General features: G+C 38.4%; 1 protein-coding gene across 1 annotated transcript in view; it reads left to right on the top strand.

Moving 5' to 3' along the window:
* LOC309639108 (uncharacterized protein) overlaps positions 1 to 12,850 on the top strand; it is a 1,002,784-nt gene that overhangs the window by 526,560 nt on the left and 463,374 nt on the right. The window contains exon 6 of the mRNA XM_082415948.1: positions 7,221 to 7,335. Coding sequence (XP_082272074.1) covers positions 7,221 to 7,335 — 115 coding nt within the window. The remainder of the gene's footprint in view (positions 1 to 7,220; positions 7,336 to 12,850) is intronic.

Below are 12,850 nucleotides of genomic sequence, written 5' to 3'. Positions count from 1 at the left end.
TTATAAAACAGGGCAGGCTGGGCCACAGAGGGAAGGAACAGCTAAACAGTCAAGTATTACACAGCTAATTGGGCATATCATTTGATATTTTTGATGCTCTCCTACTTAAGAGCTGACACTTTAAAAATATAAACGTGACTGCTTGTTTTCCTTTGCTTGTTTTTGGTAAAGTGAGTTTCAGTCTTGTGTTTGAAGTTTAGGGTGATGCTCTTGCTGTACTTCAGTACAATTCTCTCTGCTGATTTATCTGCTTACAGCCTGGTGGGGCTTGTACCGTCTGACAGTTAGCTCGTGTGCAGTGCATTACCTGTAATGATGCTGGAATAAAGTCTCTCTCTGCTTGAAGAAAAAAGTACTCCTGGGATACTTTTATTAGATTAACAGATGCCTTCACGTCTTACGTAAGGCCTAGAGCCAGAGGGAGGGAGAATGAGTACTATAGCCGGTTCAAGCTGTGGTCCAAGGTATTCTGAGAAAAGGTGGTATGATCTGGGAGGCCCAGTAGTGCTGGAGATACCTGTGGCCTTCCTCAGTGTGAGTCACAGCTCACTCCTCTAGAGTTCTAAAATAAACCCCATACCCCCCCTTGGGACAGAATAACCCTCTGTTTGGAAAAAAACAAAAATCTTAGTGCGCCACTGGCCACTGGTGGAGGGGCAGCTCCTGGCATCATTCCCAGAAAAGAAGAGTGAAGCGTGTTCTGTGTGGAGATCAGTCTGATAAAAAGTGTAGGAGATTAATCCAATAAAGATGTTAAAAAAAAAAAAAAAAAAGTGTAGGGAATTTGAGAACCTCTTCAGACAGTAGCAAGAAATCCAGACTGGTTAAAGAGAAATACTCATGTTGACGAATAATGCCAGATGATTAAAAGGTTGGGTCATATGGTAGAAGATCCTTCAGGATCGCAGCAGTTGTTTGGAAGATCATTTCACATGTCACTGGAGAACCCTCAGGCATTTTCAGCATCAGAGGAGGATGATGAGAATCTGAGCCTGGCGCACAAATTCAATCTACTATCGACACAAATAGTGATCCTTCAGATCTTTCAGAGAGATGGTTTTCATAAGTCCTGTATAGATTATAGAAAAAAAAAAATTGGATTGGCCAAAAAGTTCGTTCGGGTTTTTGGTACGATGTTACCAAAAACCCGAACGAACTTTTTGGCCAACCCAATAACATCGCTATTGAAAACTTGCTTCAAAATAGCAAAGTGGACCTTCCTCTCAAATTCAACTATTTAATTGCTCTGCTCTTTAAGTAAGCACAGATTTTGTTTCATGTAACAGAATATATGGCTTCTAAGAAAATAAATAATACATAATTTAGAAAAGAGAAATGGCATTTAATTCACAAACTAACTCTGAATACATTACCAGAGAAGCAAAATTCTGGCTGATGATTTTTTTCCATCTCCATTGTCTTACTTAGTTCTGTATTCCTTTATTTTTGTCACCAATCCTGTTTCTAGGGAGATACTTAAGGCTATTGTTTGAAACACAGACTTAACTTGATAACACATGTTCTCTGTCTTTGAGGCTGATTTTTTTTTACTGTCTCCAAAAATAAGACAGAAGTTGAAATGTCTCTGTTTTATTACTCTGAATAGGTTAAAACTCTTTTACTCAATACATATGATATAGAGAACATTACAGAATTGAGGTTCTTTCTAGCCTGGGTAGGACACAGAATAACCCAGATAAGGGATGAGTGTTTATTCTCTACAATGCACAGAACTGATATTCATATGTAATGAACAATTTGTCTAAGTGCATCTCAGTGGTAGAATCCAGCGGGAACCCTGCTGACCGTGGAGTCTGATAAATGAAGCTTCCCGTCTTCCTGTTCTTGTCACATATGGGAATGTTAGAGAAAAGAAATGGTATGAGTACAAATAGGCCTTTGTTGGCAGAGGAAAAGAATTAAGATCATTGAAATTTCATTTTCAAAGGAATTATTTTTCTCATTTAAAAAAGTTCCAATTTTTCCTCAACAAATAAAAACAGCACGTACCTTTCTTTGTGTTTTATGTTTAATGTTTAAAATGAAATTAAAAGGTCATAAAATTAGCCAGAAAAGATGTTTAATACATGGAGCTTGGTGAGGCACATAAAATTCTGGCTTTGAAAACAGGTAAGGGCTCAAATCCCAGCCCTGTTAATTCTTAGCTACAATTTTTTACTTCTAACCTTTACTTTTTCCTGTCATGAGTATCAGCTGGAAATAAAGGTAAGCTAATTCACACTTTATACTATTTCAAGAACAGAAGGAAAAATCTGGAACAGACAAAAGCCTAAGGATTTTTAACATATTAAACTTCAAAGTTTCACAACTCCTAAGGATTTTCTTGAAAATAGAAAAGAAAGCCAAAGTTTGCTTCAATAATTATTCATAACATTTGGATTTCATGGTAAATGTACTGGTACATGTGTGTTTTCATTTATATTAAATTTGCTAAAAAACCTACGTATGTTTTACCACATTTATTATAGATGGTAGTTAAATAATTCATACTGAGTTGAGAAACAGTGTTTTGTAGAAAATACATACCTGTTTTCCTCTTGGGAGCAGTTAAAATGTAAATCAGAGCAAGTCCTCTCTCTGTGCAATACGGTCAAATAGCTTTATACCTCACTTTGAATAAAAACCCAAGTCGTGGCAATGAGTTACACAGAGGAGGGCGATTCCAATCAATATGCCCAGAACGTTCCCCATCAAGGCCTGTTATTTCAGCGTGCTTGTTTACAGCACCCCTTTCACCTTCCGAAGTGTCCTGCTCCGAGGGGTAAGTCGCGGTCGCCCTACTTGTGAGATGTTCCGGAATCCGGGCCCTGGAACCTCTCAGGTCTCAGCTTCGCCTGCTCCACCCTTGCTTACTCTCCAGAAGCACAGGCTTTCTGGTGATCCCTCACGCAGACCAGGCCCAGACCCCAGGGCCTTTGCACTTGACTCTGCCCAGCATGGGTCTCCCCCCCAATAACTGTGTGGTTCACTCCCTTGCTTCTCGCAAGCTTTGACTCAGTGAAGCCTTTGCTGTCCATCTTACGGTCACAATCTTCCCAGGAGAGAGAAGTCACATGAGGGTTTAAAAGAGAAAATTTAATAGAAAAGCTATTAGCTAAGTATGAAGAATCGTTAACCAGGTAACTGGAAGCGGGGCAGTGAGAACACGAAGGTATCACGGAGGCCGCCGCTGCAGGAAGCAGCTGCCGTCCCTGGGGCTGGAGAAAAGGGGAGACGACTGGGATGATGACAGTTTAGAAGCCTGGAGGACGAGCCCTGCCAAGCTTGGTCCCGGCCATCAAGGAGAGGTGCTGCTCCACTGGCTGGTGTCCCTGGGCTTGGAGGAGACGATCCACGGGCTCGGGCACCTCCACCTCCGAGGTGGAGGTTGGTGCACGTACTTCTCTGGGGTCGGTTCTGAAAGTGATGGGAAAACATCAAAACGGGCTTCGGCTGCTTGAGACAGAATGCTGGAGTACGGGGAGGCTGCACGGACCCCGGTGGAACCAGGAAGCCAACAGGAAGTGAAGAGGAAGTAGAAGGGCCCCTTCCTCCTCCACCTCCTCCTCAGCTTGTCTCTAGCGCCCCCTACAGGCAGGGCCTTGCAAGGAGCCGGCCAGCTGGGCAGCGATGCGCTCTACAAAGTTCTAGGCCAGCGGTGCCCAGTACCACGCAGAAGAGGGGGGTGGGTTTTGAAAGTGAGAGGCAAATGTTTAATGCTTGACCACCCACCCTTTCTAGAATTTCACCACCTTCCAACATTTCCTGTTCTCTGTCCTGCTTTATTTTCCTCCTTAGTGCTGCTTGTTTAAGTACCATGTATTTTTCTTATTTCCAGTGCTTATTGGTTATCTGCCTCATTAAAATAAAAGCTTCACAATGACAGGGATGTGTGAACTTTGTTTAATGCTTTATCCAACCTAAAAAAAAATCCTGGCATAAAGGTGGTCCTCAGATATTCAGAGCATTAATATGAATAACAAACATCACTTTTACAGTAATGATTATGTACAAGGTTCTATTCCATGTCATTAATGCATATTTAGCCTGAAAATAGAATTTTTGTACTAATTTGTTATCACCCTTATCTTATAGGTAAGGAGATTGATGTGTAAAAATGTTAACTTGCCCTCGCTCACGTAACTAATAAGCTGGAGAGCCAAGGTTGGCATCAAGGCAGTTGGCTCTAAAGCCTGCAGTCTTACCCTCCCTGTGAAATTGAAAATACAAATAAAAATACTAAATGCACTCTTTCAGTTATCCACACTTCACAAAGTCTAACTATAATAGCCCAAAGCATTACCTTATGTCAAGTATCTGAGCAGACTTAATGATCAAGAAGAAGTATTGTTATTGGATTTGTCTTTAAAATTGGAACCTTAAAATGGAGGGTAAATATAATTGGCAATAGTATGCCCTTTGAAAGATGTCACTAACATTAATAAAAGCAAATATCTCAGGGATTAAATAGGCTCACCAGAGTCAAAATTTCTTTGGAACTAAGTCCTTGTTTAGTTCAGTAAAACAAGAGTTCAACTCACAAGAGTAGAGCCTTCGCGACTGTCGTGTCGAATTGTTTGCGTTATTAGCGTGGTCTGCTCAGTATGGCGCACAAAAAACTTCTTCTGACCCAAACCTCTATTTTTCTTGTGATTAATATTTAATTAAGCGTTAATAAATACCAAAAACGTGCCTGAAAGGAGTACAATAGCATTCATCTTTGCAGTTACAGAGGGAGATAATCTTTCTTGATATATAGCATACACACCCTCCTGTACTATTTATTTTGGAGTCTTCCCCTCAAATTTTTAAACTGTCTTAGAACAAATAATTCACTTACAAGGACAGTACATTTTATTAACAAAATGGAGACAAGAACTCAGTTTCAACCGACCTGAAATGCTTTTAAAAATCTGTTAAAATGTTTCTTCCTCTTTAATGTGAGGACTTGGGTCGTCGCTATGGCAGTGTCTACACAGGAGATAAATCAGAGCCACCCTGGGGATGATTCTGTGGGACAGAGAGCAGAGGCTTAGAGCAATCCCACTGTGGCTTCTGGTGTCTCCTCTGGGACACACAACTGCCATTTCTCCAGCATCTTTATTTACATTTACATACATGGAATTTTCCCAGGCTGGGGACGCCTGAGTGATCTGCATCAAGTTTAAGAATTAGAGATTCACAGCTTCTTGTTTTAGTAATAATAGGCCTGATTTACTGAGCAAGGGGCACTTGGTGTCGTGTGCACGGGTTACATTTAAACTTCCCAACAAATCTATGAGAAACGTGTTCTGATCTTTGTTTAAGGAAAATAAGTTGTATAGTTGGAGGGTGTGAAGCAGGTGTAAAGAGGGCACGGCTGCCTCTGTGGCCTTGCTCTTAACCTCTAGGTTGAAGTCATAAGCCCAAGGACGTAAGGCTGGACCGTGGCAGAGTGAAGTGGAACGAGGTCTCTTGTTTATAATTCAGTGTTATTAATGACATCGTGCTTATGCTCTTTGCAGAGATTCAATATTCCTAATGTAAATAGGGATTGACATCTACACACTACTCTGTATAAACCAGATAACTAATAAAGACCTATTGTAGAGCACAGGGAACTCTTCTCAATACTCTGTAATGACCTACATAGGAAAAGAATCTAAAAAAAGAGTGGATATATGTATAATTGATTCACTGCTGTACAACAGAAACTAACACAACATTTTAAATCAACTATACTCCGATAAAAAATTAAAAAAAAAAAAAGCTTTGCAGATCAGGATGATTCTGTATCTAGGTCAAGGATAATCAACCTATAGGGCAGAGGCGGCGGCAGGTAGCATCATGTTTATGGCCTTGGCTGTGCAGCATCTAAGGGCAGCTGGCCCTGCCCCCTCCTGCCTCCCCTGCCTGTGCTCCCAAATGTGGGGCAACCCTCACCACCCCTTTTCAAAAATTCACACACTGTTGCTTTAAACAATAAGACTCCTAATGACTAATGTCATGGTAGCGGCATACCTACGTGGGTGTGACATCTAGAAGATAAATGTTCCATGGAAGAATCCCTTATTTACCTTGCACCTTCTAAGGAGCAAAGTCTATGCTGAAATAATAGGTATGTAGGGATGGATAGACAGGGAGGGAGGGGATGGGGAGGAAGAAAGGGGAGGAGAGGAAGGTATTTAAAAACTCAAATCATAAGCATAAGATGACGTATACAATAGAGTTGAACTCAGTGAAATGAAAACTCGTTTTAGAAGCTAGTTTATAGTTAACATAGGCTTGAACGTCCTCAGTCATCGACTTTTCGTGTCCACTTCTGGTTCCTCCTCTCCAAGAAGCTGGGCTCACACTTCAGTGAGTTGAGCCTCTGTTTCAGTTGTGGTTGGAAGCCTTCTGCCTTCAGAATTGTCCCAGGTCTGTAGATGCCCTTTTGGTCCTGTGCTGCCAGAGCTGCGATGGAAGGGTTTTTCACTTGAGTCCAGTTCTTAGCGTTTGAATCTAATGTGGTTCAAAGCTCACTTTACCTTGGACTTTGCTTCTCTCTGAAACACAGAATAACAGGCTGGTGGCTTGTTTTACTTCTTAACTGTGGGAACGATGTGCCCCTTGACTTACTTCTAACTCTCTCTCCATCCCAATTTTTCTGTCGTGTGTGCGAGTGTGTGTGTGTGTTCTCTACCCACTTGAGAGCTCTCTTGGCGGGACGGAAGGTGAGTCTTGGTCCCTTCCTCCCTCGTTAGGATGATTTATAAGCATTGAACCTGCTCAGAAGAGGCTCCCCATTGTACAAAGTCAGGACTTGCTCTGTAAAATTTTGTTGCAATCTTTCGAGATCAGTGTCCTGGGAGTGGCTCTGGGCTGACTCATTGAGACAATATTAAACGATGTAATTTATCTTAATATTTTTGTATTTTATTAAAACCCTTGTGTTTTCAACATTCCTAAATAGTGCATTTAAAACAACAATTTCTTTCCCTAGATAAATCTTAATACATTTAATTAAGACTTGGAGGTTATAAGCAGGTTATAATTAAGCAGGTTATAAGAAAATGTAAAGACATGTTATAAAAATTGTTATTACATTTCATTGTTTCCCTTGCATGTAGAATAATTCTTGATGTGTGTACATATATAACATATGTACATATGTATATATTATCTATGTACATATGTCTTAGAAATATATATGCATGTTAGAAATAATTGTAAATGTTTGAATTTTTTTTTTTTTGCAGATGGAAATTTTCTTGCTCAGGAACTGGGCCTTCTAAACTGGATTCGGTTGATGACAACATGGGGACAAGTGTCAGCTTTCAGCCTCAGTTTCCCCCGTGGAACTGCCACGACGTGGTAAGTTAGACAACGTCTGTGATTTATTTTGTGTCTAGTACACTTTTTCTTTGCGAAAGGAATTCATGGAGGACTGTGGAAGTTATAACAGCTTACTTAATTTTAATTACAGTGAATTTCCTTTGATGTACTTCTTTGGAATCTTGCTCTGTTGGGTTTGAAAGAAGAGATGTTGGTCATGGTTTTTGGTCTTCCTGTGTGGCTGTTTTATTAGCTGCCTTCCACTGGCTGTTTCGAGTGGTGAATTTTGTGACTAGTACATGGCATCCTGGTGTGATCTTCTTGAAATTGGGAGGGTTTAACCTCCGCATAAAATATCGGGTACATTTCCATGACCAGGATGTATGTTTAAGTCTTAAGAATGTAAATAGTCTCATGAATTTTTGTGCCTAACTTTTCATAGAAAGGAAGATGTTGGCTCTCAAGGAGAATCATCTCTGACTATGTTTACAGACCTCATCAGCGTTGTCTGATAGAAAACAGAATCTAAAAAGTAAGAAGTTTGTGATAATGTTCATTCAGATTTCTAGCATGGTTAAGCAATCTACTTGGTATGTAATCTCCTCCCATAGGAGGCTGCATTTATAGGCCTTTTGTACACTTTACAGGACAGATTTCCGTTCCTTGTTAAAAATGAGAAGCTAAAGAGTATATTTATGCATAATTGATACTCTTGCTGTAGCAGAACATTTTTGTTAATACTTTAGAATCTGATGAGCTTCAACCTTCAAATTAATATTGGAGTGAATTTCAATCTATTCTTTCAAATTCTGTTTTGTACATTATATATTTACTGAGACCAACTTTGCATCTCTACTATGTTTCAGACAGGAGCTGCAAAAAAAAATTGGGGGGAAAAAGCCATGTTCAATTTTATTGAAAATATTTCCTTACAGATTTGGCATTTGGGGTGGATAAAATGTTATATTTTCAAACAACATGATATGTCTTATTTTCATAATACTTGGAATAATTTATACATGCAAAAACATATTTGGACGGCTCAGTAGGAGAAAAACAATCTGTCAAGACTGATAATATTGTGTAAACCTTGTAAACATTTCAGCAAGTCTTCCAACTGTTTCGGGAATAATTGTGCCTGGGTAAGTTTATGAACAAGGGAATCAGTAAAAATAGCTGTCATGATGAAATACAGCCTGTTCGTCGATAGATGATTGGCTATTTTATGTTGCCATGCCTGATTCTCCACCTTCTCTCCAGTGCTATTTGGATAGATAATTTCTTCAATGAACCAGGAAGTATAAATCAGAAATATATTGAGCAAATTGTGCAAGGTGTTCCAGAGAAAGAATAATTCCTCTGTTAATATTTTATAGCTTCATGCTAATGAGGAGAGTCTTCAGCTAGCAAGAGAGCAATTTAGGCCACAAAGTAGAGGTAACTTAGTAACTCGGAGAAGAAATGAACACTGAAATCTTTGCTGGAATGTTTGGGGCTTTTTCAGTGTCTGCTAATAAGGCTTCCTGCTTAGTTATCAATTTACTTGGCCCTCGCTAGCTTAAGGCTTGATTTTAAAACCCGAAAATCTCCCTTAGTTGAAGGAGTGATGGGGTGAGGCAGAGGAACATTAAAGGAAACAGTACAAATGAGGTCTGTTGGCAATGATCAAAAGCAAAATGTGAAGAAATGTTAGCAGGAAGAGGAAGGTTATCCTTTTCTAACTCAGGCTAATGATTTTTTTTTTCCTTTAGATTCAACTAAGGATCTTACCTCAAAGCCCTTGAGTGGGAGGTTTTTATTCTTGTTTTGGTTTTAAATTTTATCCTCAGAATAAAATTTCTAAAATATATAAACAATGTGGAAAGAACAATGAGTTAGACATTGAAGGGCTGAGTATCTTTTTGGGGGGCTGTGCCCTTAACTAGCTGTTTTTCTTCGCCAGGATGAATACCATCATCCCTAGAATGAGAATATGGCCAGTAGGTTTCCTTAGCCTATAACATGATTTTACATTTCTTTGGAATTATACCACCCTATTAACTGTGTTAAAGCATCTTTTCTGTTTGGAGGGTTCATTTACTTATGCTTGCCTGGTTTAGCAACATGATATGAGATCACTGTGTGTTCCATTTCAGTAAATATTTCTTTTTTTTTTTTATCAAGTGGGTAGTAACTCTGCAGCAATCCTTGCTAGTCTTATGAGCCATGTAAGGGATGCACCTGTCATTGGTCACACTTCATGTGAAATGCAAATGTTGCTGTTTTTCCCCAAACTTTTATGTTCTAATCATGACCTTGAAGAGAATTAATGTGATATCATTTTTACATGCTGGATTTTGACCTTGAAAGAACATACACAAAAAGGATTTATATTATGCTTCTCCAGGCTGCTTTGAGTATTTCCTCCCCAAATCATCTTAGGAGATCTGTTAATAATTATGTTGCAGAGGATTTCGTATGGCATAACTGAACTTTGGAGTATGAGATGCTAATATTGATAACTTATGAGATGTGTAGATACAGGAATGGCTAGAATAGTCTAATAGGTGAAAAAGAATAGTGATAAAATATTAAGCCATTAAATTAAATTTGTTTACACTTGGAAATTTTTTTCTGTATACTGGTTATTTTCATTTTAGAATACTGACATTTTATAGAAATGATTTTTCAAACTTTGGTACTTGTAGTTGTGAGGGTACATGGAGATTTTCCAAAGGGTAGATGGAGAGCTTGAAAGGGTCCATGAACAAGGATAATTTTAAGGGAATACATTTGAAGATCCACTTCATAGGTGATGTCATACATACCTACACAACACCCCAATACAATTTCATATGAATAGTAAGTCTTTTATTCTCTCTATGTACCCAAAGACAGTTGTTTTGTCCTGTTATTATTCTCTAAGATGTAATTAGGGGCAGTTCATATTAAAATAGACAAAAAAGGTATAGGGCAGCCAGTGTGTGTGTTAACTTATCATTATTTTATTATTGACATATGATTTGACATACTTAACACAGATTATGGAGAACATTTGATAAAGCATCTAGCTGTAGCTTGGAATTTGGGTCATTTTCATGGTAGTGTAAAACATGAGATAAGAAAAGTCATCTTCAAGAGCCTTGCTCAGTTTATTATGTGATTAAAAGCAACTTTGACCAAATTATTGTAAAAGCTAGTATTTTGTGACTTACTTTCTCTCTATCACTATTATCCTGAATGAAAGACACACACTAGGCAGAACAGTCATTTTCATACTGCTTCGGTTTGCTACTTCAGTGCAAAAATCATCTTAAGAATGACCATCATCCAGTCCTTTTCTTGGAGGCCCGACATATATGTCCCCTGGACCAGGGTAAGTGACAGGATGACCACCTGAGTTTATGGAGCTAGAGGCATCTATTAAAGTATGTCCCAAAGAGGGGGCCAGTGTCAGGAGTGTGGGTGCCTGGTGATAGAACAAGGCAGGAGATCTGGCCAGCATTAGGAGTTGAGGTGTAAAGTCTGAGAGATTGACAAGAGTAAGGAAAAGCCACTGTGACAGCAGGAGCTGGGAAAGCTTTTCACAGCGGACAAGAAGAGTCGCACTCTGAGCAGGTATCCCACTCAGCTTCCCACAGCCTGGCTATCTCAGGTGCCCAGGGACCTGTATTGTCCTTGACCTCCAGCCATTTAATGGGTCCTAAAAGGGATGGTCACCTGTCCCCAAGGAGTGTTCTTCCAAAAATTTAAAAGCCAGAGATTTGTTAGGTTGTTTATTTATATAGAAGTGACTTGCTAACAAGGATGATGCGCCTTGGCGACACTGGATAGTTCATATTGTTGTGTCTTCAAGTTCAGTAGTCTTTTCTTCTACATGCACAATTTGCCATCAACCTCATCCAGTTGTTTTTCATCTCACATAGTTTTCATCTCTAGAAGTCCTCTTTGGGTATTTCTATATTTTTTATGTCTCTACTTAATTTGTCAACTGTTTAAAATACAGTTACTGCTTTAATGTCCTTACTTATTAATTCTGACATCTGTGTCATTCTCTGCTGTGATTGAGTGATTTCCCTACCCACCATGGATCATATTTTCTTTTTTCTTTGGAATCCAGTCAAATATTACCAGACATGTAAGCATTGTGAACTTTGTATTGTTGGATGTTGGAAATAGGTGTGTTCTTGGACACAGTTAAATTACTTGGAAACAGTTAGCTTTGTTGGGGGTCTGATTTTTAAGAAGGGTTAGGAGGGAGATGTGCTTAGTCTAGGGCTATTTATTTGAGGTAAAATGCTATGGCCAAAGCAACTGGTGAAGCAGAATTCAATTCTCATTACACGTTTTGGGAAGTTTGAGATGATGTAAAGTATTGGGATTTGAGAAAAATGTTAGGCATAACTATTATATAAATAAGTGAAGAATAAATTGACTTACATTTCTTTAAAATAAATAATGCTAAATTATTACAAATAGCGGTTATAAATTAATACAGAATCAAGTGTTGTTCAATACTTAAAATACTATTTGCATGGTAAGTAATCTGATGTTTCTATGCACTGATTATCTCACTGACTCCAGTGAAACTGCTTCTCTTTACCTCATCGTTAAGTCTAGGTTGTGAGTATTTTCTCTTTACTGTCATTGGAAAATAAATAACATATTGCCCTTGCACTTATGACTGTGGGATTATGACAGTTAAGGAATCTGATTATCAAAATGATTTAGTTACTTGCTCCAGGTTCTTTCACAGATTGATGTATTTGGCCTATTGTGCTTTTCCACTCTTTATCATTCTATCATTTCTTTTCTATCCTTTTGGCTATAAATAGCATTCAGTAGCAGTACCTTTATTAAATAGCATTCTTTAGCTTTGGGTAATAATTTGTTTTTCATATATTCTTTAGAAACTCTTTGAAAGTTTTATTTGCATAGCTTATACCCACATCCACATTAAATCAAGACTCTTTTCTTCATGTGTTCATTTGCCAAGAATGTCAGTAATATTCTTCATGTGTTTTCAGTGTCTAACAAATTTAATTTTTCTTTAATTTTCACTGCCATGTGAGTATTTCATTACTGCAACTCAAAACTAAAAAGGTTTTAAAAGCCCATGCTATGCGTTTGTTTAAAAACAGTTTAAAAAACAAAATTAGTGTATGATGCTATAAAAAATTGAATAGGATTTTAATGAACATTTCTTTTCATCCTGATATATTCAATTGCATTTCATAGTAGAAAGACCTTGTAATGCTATCATGGAAAAACTTAATCTAGAAAAATTGTAAAAAGTGATGGGTAATATAAAATATTAAAGATACAGATGAACTGGCAAGAAGGTAAGAGAAATTCCTCAGGGCCAGCAATGAAGATGAGGTAGAAGGCTGGTGAGTGGTCTCTGTGACTTCATTGCCAGTCTCAGTATCAAGGAGGCTTCCTTTAATTACCGTGTGGGGGACACTCAAGACAAGACTTTGAACTTGTGCAAAACATAAAGGTTTTATTGAAGTTCTTTTAGGTAGCTAGTCCTATTGAAGGGTTACAACTTCAGTGAAAAAAATGGAATTAAAAA

Source organism: Balaenoptera physalus (assembly GCF_965194825.1).
Source record: "Balaenoptera physalus genome assembly, chromosome: 12".
Classification (NCBI taxonomy): Eukaryota; Metazoa; Chordata; class Mammalia; order Artiodactyla; family Balaenopteridae; genus Balaenoptera; species Balaenoptera physalus.
Note: the sequence above shows the minus strand (reverse complement) of the source record. Positions and strands in the feature narration are given on the sequence as shown.